Source organism: Pygocentrus nattereri, chromosome 12 (genome assembly GCF_015220715.1).
Source record: "Pygocentrus nattereri isolate fPygNat1 chromosome 12, fPygNat1.pri, whole genome shotgun sequence".
In the NCBI taxonomy this organism is placed as follows: Eukaryota; Metazoa; Chordata; class Actinopteri; order Characiformes; family Serrasalmidae; genus Pygocentrus; species Pygocentrus nattereri.
In genome coordinates, this window is record NC_051222.1 from 25845883 (window position 1) to 25862055 (window position 16173).

The 16173-nt window shown below is 39.7% G+C and overlaps 1 protein-coding gene across 2 annotated transcripts in view; it reads right to left on the bottom strand.

Annotated features, from left to right (window-relative positions):
* epha6 (eph receptor A6) overlaps positions 1-1625 on the bottom strand; it is a 193044-nt gene extending 191419 nt beyond the window's left edge. The window contains exon 1 of one of the 2 annotated variants that reach the window (XM_017715131.2): positions 897-1625. In XM_017715131.2, coding sequence (XP_017570620.1) covers positions 897-1008 — 112 coding nt within the window. In that variant the 5' untranslated portion in view covers positions 1009-1625. The remainder of the gene's footprint in view (positions 1-896) is intronic. The other variant, XM_017715130.2, reaches the window with a different exon arrangement.
* Positions 1626-16173: the final 14548 nt, after the last annotated feature.

Here is a 16173-nt window from a genome sequence, read left to right on the forward strand (position 1 = left end):
AGAACGACACAACATCAGAAAGAGAGAGATAAAGCAAGACTTACAGATAAATGAGAGAAGGAGAGATAGACAAACAGAAGGAAAAAGACAGAAAGAGAGAAGGAAAGACTGAGACAGAGAATGATGGGGAATAAGAAAAGAGAGACAGCTGGAGGGAAAGACAGACTGAGAGATATGGAGTAAAGACAGGCAGAGACAATGAGAAAGAAGGAGAAAAAGATGGATGGATGGAAGGAGGGACAGAAAGCAGTGTGAAGAAAAACATAAATCTGAGAGAATGGAGAAAATCAATGAAATGTGGACAGAAGGAGTGATAGAAGAGAGATAAAAGGAAAGGAAGGGATGAGAAGAGGAAGAATGAGAGAGAGAGAGAGAGATGGAATAAAAGACAGATGATAAGGAAAACAGATAAAGAGACATGGAGAGAAAGTAAGACAAGACGGGGAAAGACAGAAAAACAGACATGGAGAGAAAGAGAAAGAAAAAGAGAACTGCAAAAAAAGGAGAGAGAGAGAGAGAGAGAGAGAGAGAGAGAGAGAGAGAGAGAGAGTTCAGCTGGTAAAGTGAGCCGTTCAGAAGAGTGTAAGGGTCTCCGTCAGTCTCTCGGTCTCTGCTCTGCTCGTCTGCTCTGTTTAATGGATGAGCAGAAGCGGTAGAGTCGAAGGTGAAAAGGCGGCAGAGACCACACAACAGCTTCCCACAGTCAGCAGCAGGGCAAACACTCACTCCCCGCTTCTCTGAGCAAAAACAGCGCCAGGAGAGCTGAATCTCACCCGCACTCCGCTTCTTAGCTTTTCTGCATTGCATAACAGCCGCCGGTGTTGTCACGAAGGGCTGCTGGCGGTGCTTGACGTTCTACCTCCCCGCTAACGCGGTGTAAACAGACGCTCACTCACCTTGGTTGGGGTGGCTGGGGTCCGTTAACGTTACTATCCGCACCGTCGCGAAGACGAGACAGACTCTGAGTTGAAAAGTCATTCTTAAAGCTAAATCCAGCGAGGCGCCCATGTCGGCACGACGACGCGAAGGAGCAGGAAACCTCAGCAAACGTCCTACAGATGTTCCCTCACACTACTTTAGATCGGTTCGAGCGGATTTGAGGAGCCTCACTGTCTCCGTCTGCGCGGCTCAGACGCCAATCCATCGCCAGAGCTTCACTCCGAGGGAGCCTGGCGGAGGGAAATAAACAAACTTGTCCGTTAATTCTGTCCCTCCGACTTGTTAACGGTCGAATGTGGCCGAGAACGTGCAAAAGAAATGCGTCCGAGACTGTTTTTCTGTCAGAGATCCTATTAAAAACTCGACTCGCCGCTTTCTTTTCCAGTAACGGCTGGCGAGCGCGCGAGCGTCTCCAGTCAAAATGTTGCGGAGCGCGCGCGACGCTTCTGGCGGCAAAAGAAAAAAGAAAACAATTCCCGCCACAAGCTAGAAGACTGTGTCCGGGGCCGTGGAGCGCGACTGTGCCTCGAGTCCTGGCGGTCCAGCGTTAAAGTGAGTGCAGGAAAGAAATGAGAGAGAGTTTTCCTCAGCGCGTGCAGGACGCGCGCGGCTCGCCTCAGCGCTAGAGGGAGTGCGCTCGCGCGGGCGCACGTGCCGCGTTCCTCTCCGCGCCTCGCTCGCGCAGCACAGCTCCGAGGTGCGTTAGATTTGTTTTAAGTGATTATCAGGCTTTGGCCGCTGACACTAAAACAGACACAGCGCCGCGCTGCCTGGACTACGCGTGGTGTTGTCTAAGTATGTCATGTGAAGTGGATTCGGGTATCATGATCATGATCTCATGACCAGGGCACACACTGGGAGGTACTGTGGGACACAGGGTTAGATGTTATGAGACAGTGGATTAGGTATTATGAGACTATGTGTCTGGTGTTATGGGACACAGTGTTAGTGAATATGAGTCTATGTGTCTGGTGTTATGGGACACGGTGTTAGTGAATATGAGACTATGTGTCTGGTGTTATGGGACTCAGTGTTAGTGAATATGAGACTATGTGTCTGGTGTTATGGGACACAGTGTTAGTGAATATGAGTCTATGTGTCTGGTGTTATGGGACACAGTGTTAGTGAATATGAGTCTATGTGTCTGGTGTTATGGGACTCAGTGTTAGTGAATATGAGTCTATGTGTCTGGTGTTATGGGACACAGTGTTAGTGAATATTAGTCTATGTGTCTGGTGTTATGGGACACAGTGTTAGTGAATATTAGTCTATGTGTCTGGTGTTATGGGACAAAGTGTTAGTGAATATGAGTCTATGTGTCTGGTGTTATGGGACACAGTGTTAGTGAATATTAGTCTATGTGTCTGGTGTTATGGGACACAGTGTTAGTGAATATTAGTCTATGTGTCTGGTGTTATGGGACAAAGTGTTAGTGAATATGAGTCTATGTGTCTGGTGTTATGGGACACAGTGTTAGTGAATATTAGTCTATGTGTCTGGTGTTATGGGACAAAGTGTTAGTGAATATGAGTCTATGTGTCTGGTGTTATGGGACACGGTGTTAGTGAATATGAGTCTATGTGTCTGGTGTTATGGGACTCAGTGTTAGTGAATATGAGTCTATGTGTCTGGTGTTATGGGACACAGTGTTAGTGAATATGAGTCTATGTGTCTGGTGTTATGGGACTCAGTGTTAGTGAATATGAGTCTATGTGTCTGGTGTTATGGGACACGGTGTTAGTGAATATGAGTCTATGTGTCTGGTGTTATGGGACTCAGTGTTAGTGAATATGAGTCTATGTGTCTGGTGTTATGGGACTCAGTGTTAGTGAATATGAGTCTATGTGTCTGGTGTTATGGGACTCAGTGTTAGTGAATATGAGTCTATGTGTCTGGTGTTATGGGACTCAGTGTTAGTGAATATTAGTCTATGTGTCTGGTGTTATGGGACAAAGTGTTAGTGAATATGAGTCTATGTGTCTGGTGTTATGGGACACGGTGTTAGTGAATATGAGTCTATGTGTCTGGTGTTATGGGACACAGTGTTAGTGAATATGAGTCTATGTGTCTGGTGTTATGGGAAACATTGTCAGGTAATATGAAAAGATGTGCTAGGCATTGTGGGACACTGCGTTAGTTATTATGGGACAGTGAGCTAGGTTGTATGGGACAGTATGTTAGGTATTGTGGGACAGTGTTAGGTCATATGACAGTGTATTTGGCATCATGGGACAGAGTGTTAAGTACTATGAGACAGCATATTTAGCATTATGGGACATCGTGTTAGTGAATATGAGACATGTGTTAGGTACTATTGGGACAGTGTGTTAGATATTATGAGAGAATGAGCTAGGCCATATGGGGCCAATATGTAAGGTATTGTGGGACAGCGTTAGGTCATATGAGATTTTGATATTATGGGACAGTGTATTAGGTATTATGGAACGATGTGTTAGGCATTGTGGGACAGTGTGTTAGGTCCTAAGAGACAGTTTATTAAGTGTTATGGGGCAGTGTGTTAGATATGTTAAATATAAATTAACAGTTTAATAGGTGTAATGGGACAATGTCTTGTGTTATGGGATAGTGTGTTTTGTAGGACAGTGTGTTGGGTCATAATTGGACAGTATGTTAAGTATTGTAGGACAGCATGTTAGGTGCTGTGAACAATGTGCTAAGTTTTACAAGACAGTGTTTATCGTGAGGAACAGATAATATAGGACAATGTGTTGGGTATTGTGAAACTATATGTTAGATGTTATGGAATGTGTGCATGAAAAATGTGTCATGTATTATATAACAGTGTTAGGTGTAAGTATGTTAAATCATATGGGACCTATCACAGGCCCTGAATGATAAAGCTGTCCTTTAATTCACTCTCTCCTAAGCGATGAGCTTGTTTAAATTTTTTTTTTGCTCAGCTGAAAGGAATGCACTAGTAAGAATCAACTGAAAATTGGTTCTTAAGGGAAAAAATAGTTCTTTAAATTGTCCTCTATTACCTGATGGCCTGGAGTGATACTAACTGAATTCAGCCTACAATCACCATATCGGTTTAATCTGTTTAATGTTGCTTGATGTGTCGTCTCTCCTGTCTCTGAACATTTCGCTAAAGGCTGTTCAGTTCTTCATGTCATCCTTTGCTTTCACTGTTTTGTGAAGAAGGAAAACACTGTGACTTCAAATGTTTGTTGACTGGCATGCCACGCTATTAGTACTTTGTACTTTGGTTTAACTCTAGTTATTGGTGTGCAGTTAAAGGAGCAGGACTACCCACGGAAGCATCATTCCTCACTCAACTGTACATACCTACACTCTTAACCATTTCTACATGGCTCTTGTCTTGAAGAATATGTAATTTAATTTAATGGATAAGAAAAAAAAAAAAAAAAAAAAAAAAAAAAAAAAAATATATATATATATATATATATATATATATATATATATATATATATATATATGCAATGCTGCTATTGAAGCCTTGAAAACTTTGAAAGCCAGTATTTTTTTCTTTAAAAACTATTTAGCTTTAAAATGAGCTATTTGTTAATTGATGCTCTTAACATAAAACCTCATGGTTTAAGGCTTTAAGTACTCAAATGCTCTACTACTCCACAAGAAGTAAACAGCTAACAACACCACATAACACATTTATTAGATTATTTATTTATTAGATTTTTTCACTCGGATATCCAGTCCAGCCTTTCCTGCTGATTGTATCAATACAGATAACCATTGATAACAATATATTATCTCTACAGAGAATTTTTACTTTATGGTTTCTTTACACATCAGAATCAATGTAGAAATGTCCTTCAAGAAATTAAAAGTACTAGTAGTATGGCAAAATATTGCTTAAAATACATTTTTAGGTTTATTTTTAACAGTGTAAATGTTCTTGAGAGGTCAATAGTACTGCTTATGTCTCAATCATGCCTTGTTCATAGGCATAGAAAAGCTTTTATAAATGCCATCTAATGATATTCAGTGCGCCTACACACACACGCATAAACACACACACACACTTATACATTCCCTCCTCCGCACTTGGGCTAATCCATGCAGGACTGGGTATTTATATGCAAGCCATTTGAAAGGTCATTTGATGCTATCATGCATACGGGATCCGCTGTATGTAATTTATTGATTGACTGGGAGCCAGGGGTTTGGAAGGAAAACAAGTCTTTAATGTGGGGGGCTTGCTTCCAGTCTGTGCTATTCCTTGAATCGGGTTATGCTGGCTAAGCAGTCGTAATGCGTCTGCATACAGCATTAGAGGACATTGGATATGCAGGGAGGTAAGCGGATACAGCAAGGGAGAATCAAAATTATTCTCCCAATATCTTTTCTATTCATAATCTCATCTGCCTGTGAATTTGATATATACAGCCACAGCAAAAGGCTTATGTAGTGTAGGCCTTAGCGTCGCGACTGTGTGGTCATCAAAAGTGCTTATTTTTAATGAATATTTTTATTCATTTCCATTGACTTTTTCCCTTTTTTAGCAGTTTGACTTCATTTCTGAAAATGGCTGTGGCCTTGGAAACTTTAGCTTCATAGGATTAGTCTGTGGGAAATTCTCAAGGCCTGCTAGGCCTTCAGAGAAGGCCTGGTGATTTCCGTAAAAACATAAAATACTGTCTAAGCTAGCTCCCCCATTGGTAAGGACTGTGTGTTACAAGCTTACAACAAAGAACAGAATGTCCTTTCTAAGCTTCATATGTCTGTGTTTAGCCTAAAATGGCTAAGAAAAAAACCCATTAATGATAACTACAGTTAGTTTAGTGCAACGTGTTAGTAGAATCCCAAAGGGAATTAGCATTATTGATTCAGATTCAGATTCAGATTCCTTTATAGGAACCTGAATATAGGAATTGTAGGGGTGTTTACATTGATGGCCTAAACTGAAGGCCTATTTTTGAATAGTTATTGTTCTCCACTGAAATCACTGCCTAATACTATGCATCCAGGCACAGTGATACAGTGATATTTGATCTTGGAACAGTGCTGGAGGACACTTAAAAACCAAGGTGCATTACTATAAAGCATTTCAGAATGAGAGCGGTAACCAGGGATATGGGCCAACCATTCACTTAATCTTGTTTGGCATGACATTGGTATCATTTGACTGCTCTTGGATCAAGCATTTGATACATACAGTATCAGTCAAATGTTTGGACACACCTGTTGCTTTTATAAACTCTAAGACATTCATTAATACAGTTGATGCTTATGTATAACATTGCTTCTAAAAGCTTTTTAAATGCCCCTAACAAGTAATTTTCAGCAGCCAACAAGGTCTTAACGTTTTCAGAAATCCCATGTGCCTCATGAAGTTGCTTGAAGATTGCCAAAAGCATTTTTTAAAATGCTTGGTCGCTGCAAAATGTTAGTTCCCTCTAAAAATAGGAAAATAACCCCCTGGGAGGTGTGTCCAAATATTTGACTGGTACTTTGTGCTCTAAAAGCATTTTGTCATTTATTGTTTGCCAAGAAACAGAACACCACACAAACACACACATACAAAATTCATAATCTTAGACTCACTGAACAGGAAATGTTAAGATCACAATAAAGTAAAATAATTCGTACATTCACCATTGGTGTGTGTGTGTGTGTGTGTGTGTGTGTGTGTGTGGACACACACAGACTTTAAAAAATCTATTTATGCCTTTTGATTTTGATGGAACCACACGTTTCAAAGAATAAATAAGAGTCACTCTTGCCAGATGATAAAAAATGAATGTTTGAGGGGGAAAAAGGCAAAAAAATCTAAATGTTATGAGAAAGCTAACTGTTTTTCACTTCAATGCGGGTACCTGTGTCTCATCTACAAGGCTGTCAGTGCCTGATAATGTGCTTGTACTGGCAGCCTCTTAAAACCTGCCAGCGTTTTCATCCACAGACAAAAGATCAAAGCCCTCCGACCTGTCTGCCTACTGCCTTCCTAACGAGAGCCACTATAGCCTACATTAAGAGAGGCTGGCTGCAGTGAGAGAAAGAACACATTCAGATGCATAAAAAAATACATTTAGATCTCTAGATACAAACATGAGAAATGGTGTTCTCCATGGCTATACGTTTGGTCCTGTTAAGATTTATAGATGCCTTTCCCAGTGGAGAAACTAAGACTTGTACAATCACAAAAAAAAAATGTAAAGCTCTTTCTTAAATACTTGGACAACACACAAAGGACAAACACTATCATTCAAAAGTTTGGAAACAAGTTTCAATACCATGAGAAAGTTGCAGGTATGTGTATAAAATGATGTGTATGTGTAGAATCTGTAGCACATGCACGCGCTCTCGGTCCTCAGGTGTGTCAGCCTGCAGCAGCACCGTGGGTCAGTTCCTCACTCCTCATCGCGGGCTCTAATTACGTCTGATTACCTTTTATGAGCGTCGACGCGCGAGCGCGTCTCTCTGCTGTAATGAAGCAGCGTGAAATCGTTCTAAAGTAATTGCGCGCTCGTGCCGCAGATAAGCCGCCACGGCGGGACAAAGCGATCCTGACACAAAGAAGATTCCTGAGCGCAGGGGCCCGCGCGCAAACCCCTCCGTGACTAATGGCGCGTGAACTTTAATCTGCTGCCTCACGAGAGCGAGGAGGAGGAGAAGAGGAAGGAGGAAGGTGGGGAGGGAGCGCGCGCTCCACTGCATTAAGATTTAGTTTACGAGAGCGATCACCTATTACCTGTCATTAACGGAGGTATAAACACAGCCATTAGGATATGGAGTAATAGGTTTATCAATATTAATAGCACTCATCGACCCACTGAGGGATCAATATTTCATCAGAAGATGTTCGATTCACTCTGAAACATCGAGGCTGTTGCCTTGGGCACTGGCTTTCTCCCTAGATCAGCACAACGGACAGAGCCTTAGAACTCGTCCCAAATCTCACATGGGTTCTCAGTGGAACAGTGTTACTGGTAAAAGTACCTGGATGCTCTTCTACATCTGTTTTTTTCCCATTCCGAGTGGTCTGATGTGAAATGGTGGGCTGTAGAAAGCCTACCCCTTCTGTAGTGGTGATAGGATCTGTTCCACTGCAAAACAGCACCATAGGCTGTGTCTCAAATCACAAACGTTCAGTCTAAATCAGTATGTCTTAACCAGGGTCCATTCTCTTGCACATTTTACTGTTTTCCTTGCTCCCAAAACAACTGATCCAACTAATCGGCTTAGTGACAGCCTCATACTGACTCAAAGTGGGTGTGTTAAAGCAGAAAAAAAAGGGTTTCTCCATGGATCAGCACCACGGACAGAGATTTGGACATGAAGTCAAACTCTAATCAGTGTAACTCAATAAACACACCAGAAAGATTAACCTTAGTTTTCATCAAATAGTCAATAAAACGTCCTGGTGTGCATTACTGCACCCGGTTAAAATATCAGTCAAATTGTCAATGACCAAACACTAAACAACAAATACTGGGTTCATCCACAAATCAGCACCATGGACAGAGACTGAGGCAGTGGTATAGCTGTATATCACACACAGTTACTGTAATTAGTGTGACAATACAGTCTACAGGCGTCAATAAAAGTCTTTGTCAAAGAGTCACATGGCCGCCTTTATCTACTATTTATATCAGACACTGTGTATATTGTGTTGAATGCCATACTAACTAAGGAGAATCGTTATTATCATCATGAATAAAGTTCTGTTGAGTTTAAGTTTCCATTGAGTCTTGAGATTAAACATGCTTTAAGACTTTCTCATTGATCTGTGTTAATACCAGAGTAGTAAGGACTGTCCTTCAATCCATAGAATTCCCAGTTATTCCCAGTAAGAACTGCAAACCTAATGCAGAATATAAATTAATGTAATTAATCCTTTAAAATCGAAGGCTCATTGCATACTATTGCTAATTATTCAGTAACAACAGGGACCTCAATGCAGACTGGCTGAGTTAATCTTAAGTTATAGAAGTGTGTAATAATAATTTGGGCCGGCTGGCGGGTCCCGGCCATGTAAGGGGTTAAATGTGTGATTGTATGTAAATGGCATGGCATCTATACTAACTCACGTCCTAAGGTTTAACCCAATTGTTGATGTTGCATAGTCAAGGAGAGCAGCTGACCCAAGATCAATGCTAACCATTTGAGACACAATTGTATGAGCTAGTTTTAGGCCCTGATCTACCATAGCATCAGTATAGTGATCGAATTATCTGCTGTTTCCCTACCTATGATAAAAACAAAGCCTCCGATTTTCATTGTAGCGCTGTTATCCAGATAAAACACCTGCTGTGTTTGCATTAATGACTGCATTGATTGATCTGCTGTTTGGGAGGTGTGGGAATGGGGCATAAGAAGTGACACACTGCTCTAGAGAGAGAATGAGAGAAGAACATCCATATATAATGAGATGGGCACTCGTGGGAAATGCAAAGATTCATGGGAGTATTGATCAGGGGACTTTGGAGTTGGAGAAGAGAGCAGATGAATGACATCTCACAACAAAAAGTTAGCGCTAAAGCCAAGGTCGAGCTCGTAAATCTAATAAAATGAGTCCCTTCCCTCCTCCCTCCCTCCGTCCCTCCCTCCCTCCCTTTCTCTCTCTCTCTTGCTCGTTCTCTGTTTCTCACTGCAAGTATCAGCTGTGAACCAAAAAAAGCCTCTCACTTAGTACAGCCTCCCTCTGAAATGACCTTTGACCATTGTGCAATCAGAGGATTGAATATTTGCCTGAACGCAGATGAGGACCAAATTATCCACTAGACTTTACCGCTTTGAAAATTGATTACCAGTAAGTATCATCATGTTTAAGTAAGCCAAAAACAATTGTGCATGTGATCAGCTTGACCAGAACCAAAATGAAAAGATTATTTCTTTTCACATTATTTTTCTGTGTTGCAAAGAATTTTGTTTTCACCGTTTTACCCCTGTTTTCTTCTCAGAGGTTGTTTATGAATTTTTTTCTGTTTTTATACACCAAGAAGTCATAATTAGTATGCACTAGACCAGAATTTACCAGGCTTTTTTTACTGTGCATTAAGGACTTATATATGCGTATGAACTCTGCTCTCACTGGCTGCCCTGTCCATTACTTATTACCATGAAATGTGGTTATAAATACTTCTCATAACCAGGTCCAGCATCAGGGGTCATTTAAGCAGGCCATGCCCCACCAACCAGTCATCATACACCTCTAAGTATTTTTCAGATTTGGACATAAGGTGAAAATGCCTGCGGTCCTTTGTAAATTTCATGAAAAAAATTAAATGGCCCAAAATTATGCTTTCTCCTTTTCCAACACACACACACACACACACACACACACACACACACACACACACACACACACACACACACATATATATATATATATATATATATATATATATATATATATATATATATATATATATATACAACCCCACTTCTAAAATAGTTGGGACTAAAATGTAAATAAAAACAAACTACAATGATGTGCAAATCATTCAAACCCTATATATAAATGAATATAGTCCAAAGACAACATATCAAATGTTTAAACTGAGTCATTTTATTGTTTTTTGAAAAATATATGCACATTTTGAATTTGATGCCAACATAATTTGATGCCATGTTGGGACAGGGGCAACAAAAGGCTGGTAAAGTTGTGTAATGCTAAAAAAACACCTGGTGGTCGACTGGTACTCTGTATAAAATATTAGTATATATAAATAATATATATTACATTATATATATATATATACATAAACCACTTAAAATTAAATAGTTGTTAGTGTAATGGGTGCAATGTACCATAAAAAAAAAAAATTAAATCATTAAAATCCATCTGATCTTAAATAAAGTACATTAACCAGCTATGCTACATTCATTACCTTGCAGCGAGTAGTGTTGCACTGAAGAAGAGCAGGACCACTCCTGCTCCTGGATGCCAATGTAGGACAGAACCCTCACTGGGTTTTCCATTATCCCATGTCAAAAAAGTGCTATTGTACTTTGTAAGTAAAGTACTTGTATTGTAAGTAAAGTACTTGTATTGTAAGTAAAGTATGATTTATAATTTCACTTCTCATCTATCTCTTTCAACAACACTCTCTGTAGCACAGCGACAGCAGGGATCACATCTGAGGCTAACACAGCTGAGGCTAATACATCTGAGGAGCTCACGTGTGGAGTTTATGACTTAGTTGAATGTCACCTAAATCCAGATATATACTGTGCAACTTTAGAAATCTTGTTCTTTGGTGACTTTGATGATGACTTTGTGTCCAACTGTCACAGAATCAGTCAACTCTTCTCTGTGTGAGCAGATCCTCCTTTGCTGGGTTTGATGATTAGCACAGCAGCATAAACTGGACTTATGTCACACGGTATCAGCTGGTATTCGAGTGTTGGTGCTTTTTTTTTCATGACTACGAGCATGATTAAATAAGCATGGTATTGGTCCCATACCTGTACCAGTATATGTATCAAATATATATATATATATATATATATATATATATATATAATGTTGTGTATATAATTTTTTGTGTGTGTGTGGGTGTGTAATGAAAACAATGAAAACACAAACTCACACACATATATGAATATGTTTATCTCATACACACATACATATACATGCATACACACAGAGAAACGTTGATTGCCTGTGTAACACCACTAACAGACACCCCACCTGGCATTGCAATCATAACAGCTGGACACACAGCTGGAGGAAGAAATCATCACTATATGTGAAACAGCATGAATGAGTTGATTTGTTTAGAGCTGCTTCACCCCCACACACACATAGAACAATGGTGTGATAATCTACAGACTGTACCTATGTGTTTTTGTGGCATTTTTGTAGATGTTGTAGATGTAACAGTGGATGTTGACAAACAGGGCTGATAGTTAGTGCTGAAGCTTTGTTGGCACACAGGGGTCAAATACAAAGACTAACACTCCTTGAAAGTTTCTTGTCACAAATACAGTACTGTGTTATTCTAAGTACTTCAACAGCTTTTGTGTTTAATATGCAAATGTTCCTCATCTTTTGTCTATTCCTTTTTTTGACAGCCACGTATCCTTTCAGACTCATAGCATTAAGTTGTCTTCATACAGTGGAAGGATGGCAAGAAACACCTGTGTATTTCTTAAGATGTGAAGAAAGAGTGGAGATATGAGTGTTTGCATTTATTTATATGTATTTATGTATGTGTATCTGTTTATGAGTACTTGTGTACTTATGTATGTGTGTGTGGGTGTGCGTGTGTATGAAATACAGTAAGGGGGGGGGGGGGGGGGGGGGGGGTGGCCATAACTCCCACCTCTCAATCCTAAAACCCTGACAAATCTGTGAGTCAATAAACTCCCAGCAAACACCAAATCCAGCATAAGCTTCAACTGTCAGTGAACCTTCCTCACACTAATCTGACTTAATGCAACAGTCATCACACTCGCACTAATATTGCCATCCTGGGGAAGATTTAGGCCCTAAGAATGTTCTGGAAAATAAATGCTCTATTGGAGAGCTGTCGCGCAACCCCCACAGATGACAGCTTAGTCAACTTCAGCCATGAGGGGAAAAATCTATAGTACTGGTGGCCAAAATACATTACAACTTGTAAGCTGCAAACAAATCACAGCTACTTCATCAAACAAGTGGCCCAGCTGGGAGACAAGCACAAATGCACTTCTGAAGAGCCTTACAGAGAACGCCTACGCTCAAATAAATATGTCATTAAATGAACTCAACCCATTGAGTTAAGTCACAGATATCATCTGCTATAAGAAAAGCATGGCGATGTTCTACATGAATCATTCATCACTCATATCTCAATGAAACAAGCAGAGAAATTATGTTGAATTTTAAATGTTAAGGTTTGAGTTTCTCTCTCTCTCTCTCTTTCTCTCTCTCTTATATATATATATATATATATATATATATATATATATATATATATATATATAGTATAGCAATGTGATTATCATAAATGCAAACTTCTATGGATTAATCATGCATTTGTGCCACATATTTCAATACCATCAAATAAAGCAGATTCAGCATGTCATCTCTGTTATAAGAAAAAATTATCCTATGATAAAACATTTCTATTCTGATGGGAGTGGTCTGTTCTACGGTGACAATATCCCCAGCCCAAGGGCACAAGGGGTCACTGAATGTTTGATTATTATAAAAAGTCTGTAAATTAAGTGTTATGGACTTTGTAGTCAGCAGATCCTAATCAGTTTGAACAGCTCTGAAATAGTTTGGACTGATATGCTGTTGTTTTGTTGTTGTTGCAAAGAGCAAAGAATAAGCATTGTAGGACACCTGATAATGAACATCAAGAAGATGATAGGGTATCTTACACTTCAGGGGGCACTTCCTTCAATGACTGCGTTTCCACAGCAGCAGAATTCGTTGGAGTGGCTTTAAGTGGAAAATTGATGACTGTTATGACAGAATGTCCAGGGCTCCTTACAGCAATCTAATAGTCATAAAGTATTACCATGAAAGAAACGTCATACATCAGTATTTCAGAGAAGTAAACTTCATAACTCGCTATTAGATAGATAAGACATATTAAGACTTACAAGAAAGATCACTAGAAAGGAGAGACTAAGAATAATTAAAATACTACATAACATAGAAATAGACAGATTATGAGTACATAAAATACATTTAAATAAACATAAAATACATTGAGAAACTGTGAAGTGCATTTCATAACTGTATTACATTAACTGTACATCGGTATTAAAGTGGGGTAACTTCATGGCTCTATATATTGAGCATTGCAGTAAGCAGATTTCATAACTCAAGATTACACCAAACCTTCGTATTACAGAAAAAAATGGAAAAAAGGCTTCATAACTCAGTGTTACAGCAAAGTAAACATCATGATTAAAAACTGAGATAAATGTAATTTATGAGAATTTAAAAGAATTAAAAAAAAATCAATGTACACAATTTTACCCCAGATATAGTTAATATACCATAAGTATAATGTAGTGTAGTGGACATACTGTTAATCCTGTTAAAACTGTATTTAACAGATCAGACAAAGGAATTAAAATATAATGATTTTACTAGCATTTCACATAATATTCCAACTTTTTGGAACTGAGGTTTAGAGGTGTCATATTTTGATCTTGTAGTGCCATGAGATTATATATATATATAGTCTTCTTTCACACATGGTAGAAAATGTTACATTGTATTCTGTGAATGTCCTTTTCTTTCAACCCAACACATGAACATTCTCTATTATGTAGAAAAACGTTGCACAGTCTTCACTGCTGTAACATACACTACTTCTACATTATCTTTATATAATACACCAATCAGCCATGACTTGTTTCTACACTCATTGCTTAATTTATCAGCTCCACTTACAATACAGGAGCACTTTGTAGTTCTACAATTACAGACTAGTACAGATTAGTCCATCTGCTTCTCTGCATACTTTGTTAGCCCCCTTTTACCCTGTTCTTTAGTGGTCAGAACCCTCATGGACCCTCATAGAGCAGGTACTATTTGAGTGGTGGATCATTCTCAGCACTGCAGTAACACTGACATGGTGGTGATGTGTTCGTATGTGCTGCACTGGTATGAGTAGAATTTTTAAACACTGTCCGCTCACTGCCCAAGTCAGAGACATTCTCTAGTCCTTCATCAGTGGTCACAGGATGCTGCCGACAGCATGCTTTTGGCTGGATAAGTTGGTGGACTATTCTCAGTCCAGCAGTGACACTAAGATGTTTAAAAACTCCAGCAGCACTGCTGTGTCTGATCCACTCAGACCAGTACAACAGACATTAACATGCCACCACTATATCAGTATTACTGCAGTGCTGAGAATAATCCACCACCAAAATAATACCTGCTTTGTGGTGGTCCTTTGGGGGTCCTGACTATTGAATACCAAGGTGAAAGGGGGCTAACAAAGTATGCAAAGAAATGGACTATAGTCTGTAAGTTTTCACAGCTTGACATCACAAGTCTCACACAAACTAAAAGATCCCACACATGACTCCTCTCAGGTGAGTCCTTTTATCTGCCAAGACCTAGTAGTCCATGCTGGTTCATTGCACACCTGTACAGTGATCTGGCTGGGTGAAAGGGGATAATAAGACAAAGAGAGAGACAAAAAAAAAACAAAATTTACATGCATTGCAGGCACATAACAGTGTAGAACTACAAAGTGCACCCATACAGTAAGTGGAGCTGATAAAATGAGTGTCGATACAAGGAGGAGCTTTTAATGGTATGGCTGATCAGAGTATTAAAGGAGGAAATTGATTCTATTTAGGGATACAGCACTGTGTGTAGTGTAGGGCTACTATGTCCTGTTGGATCTATGTTGCTATTGCACTGTATTTGATGTTTACTCTGTAACCACAGACACTGCACGCATTCATTCAGGAAAAAAAAATCATTTTTATAATGACTAATAATCCACTTCCTGTCTAGCCACGCTGAAACCAGAGAAGCTTGGAGTGTCTGTCTCAAACAATGACAAACATATGCAAGCTCTCTTGCTCACTCTCTCTTTCTTACAGGCTTTTATAGTGCCACATTCTTTTTCATTTCTGTTTATTCTGAAGTGTGGTAAACACTCACAGCGGATCTCTTCTATGGGAAACTATATTTGTCAATGCTCAGGCGCTTCCACTGCCAAGACCCTTTCACTGGAGAAGACACTCATTATATGGAGAGAGTCCGCATTAGCACTGTGGCTACGTCGCACTGTTCGTGACATCTGGCTCCAAATGCCTCTCTAATTGCCCCATAAGAAATGCGAAGCTCATTCTGCATCTGTGCTCTCGTCATTACCACCCTGCCGGCTGCATGTATCACCGTCATTGAGCAGCCATTCTCTTCGCCCATTCTAGGACACAGAGTGAGAGAAGGCCTGCTAACTGGAAACAGTTTGTCTTTTTTTTTTTTGGCATCACAGGCCCCCTTGTTAATCACCCGGAATCTGCTCAAAAAGAAAGCATGTTTGGAGCATCAGTTAAGGACAAACTGAAAACAACAAGTAGAAAATTCAGTACCTGATTGTTGAAACCTGGTTCCTTTTGTAGTAGTATTGATTGCATCATTCCCAGAATGGTTCTTGGTCAATAGAGGGTTTTCTTTCCTTTGCCTGGAAGACTATCTACAGTCGTAATCAACCAGGAAAGAAGGCACTGATGACACAAACTGCATACTTAAAGGCCAAAAACTAGAATTTAATGTATCATTTTCCTGTTTTCATTTATCAGCGTTCTCTCACTACTACA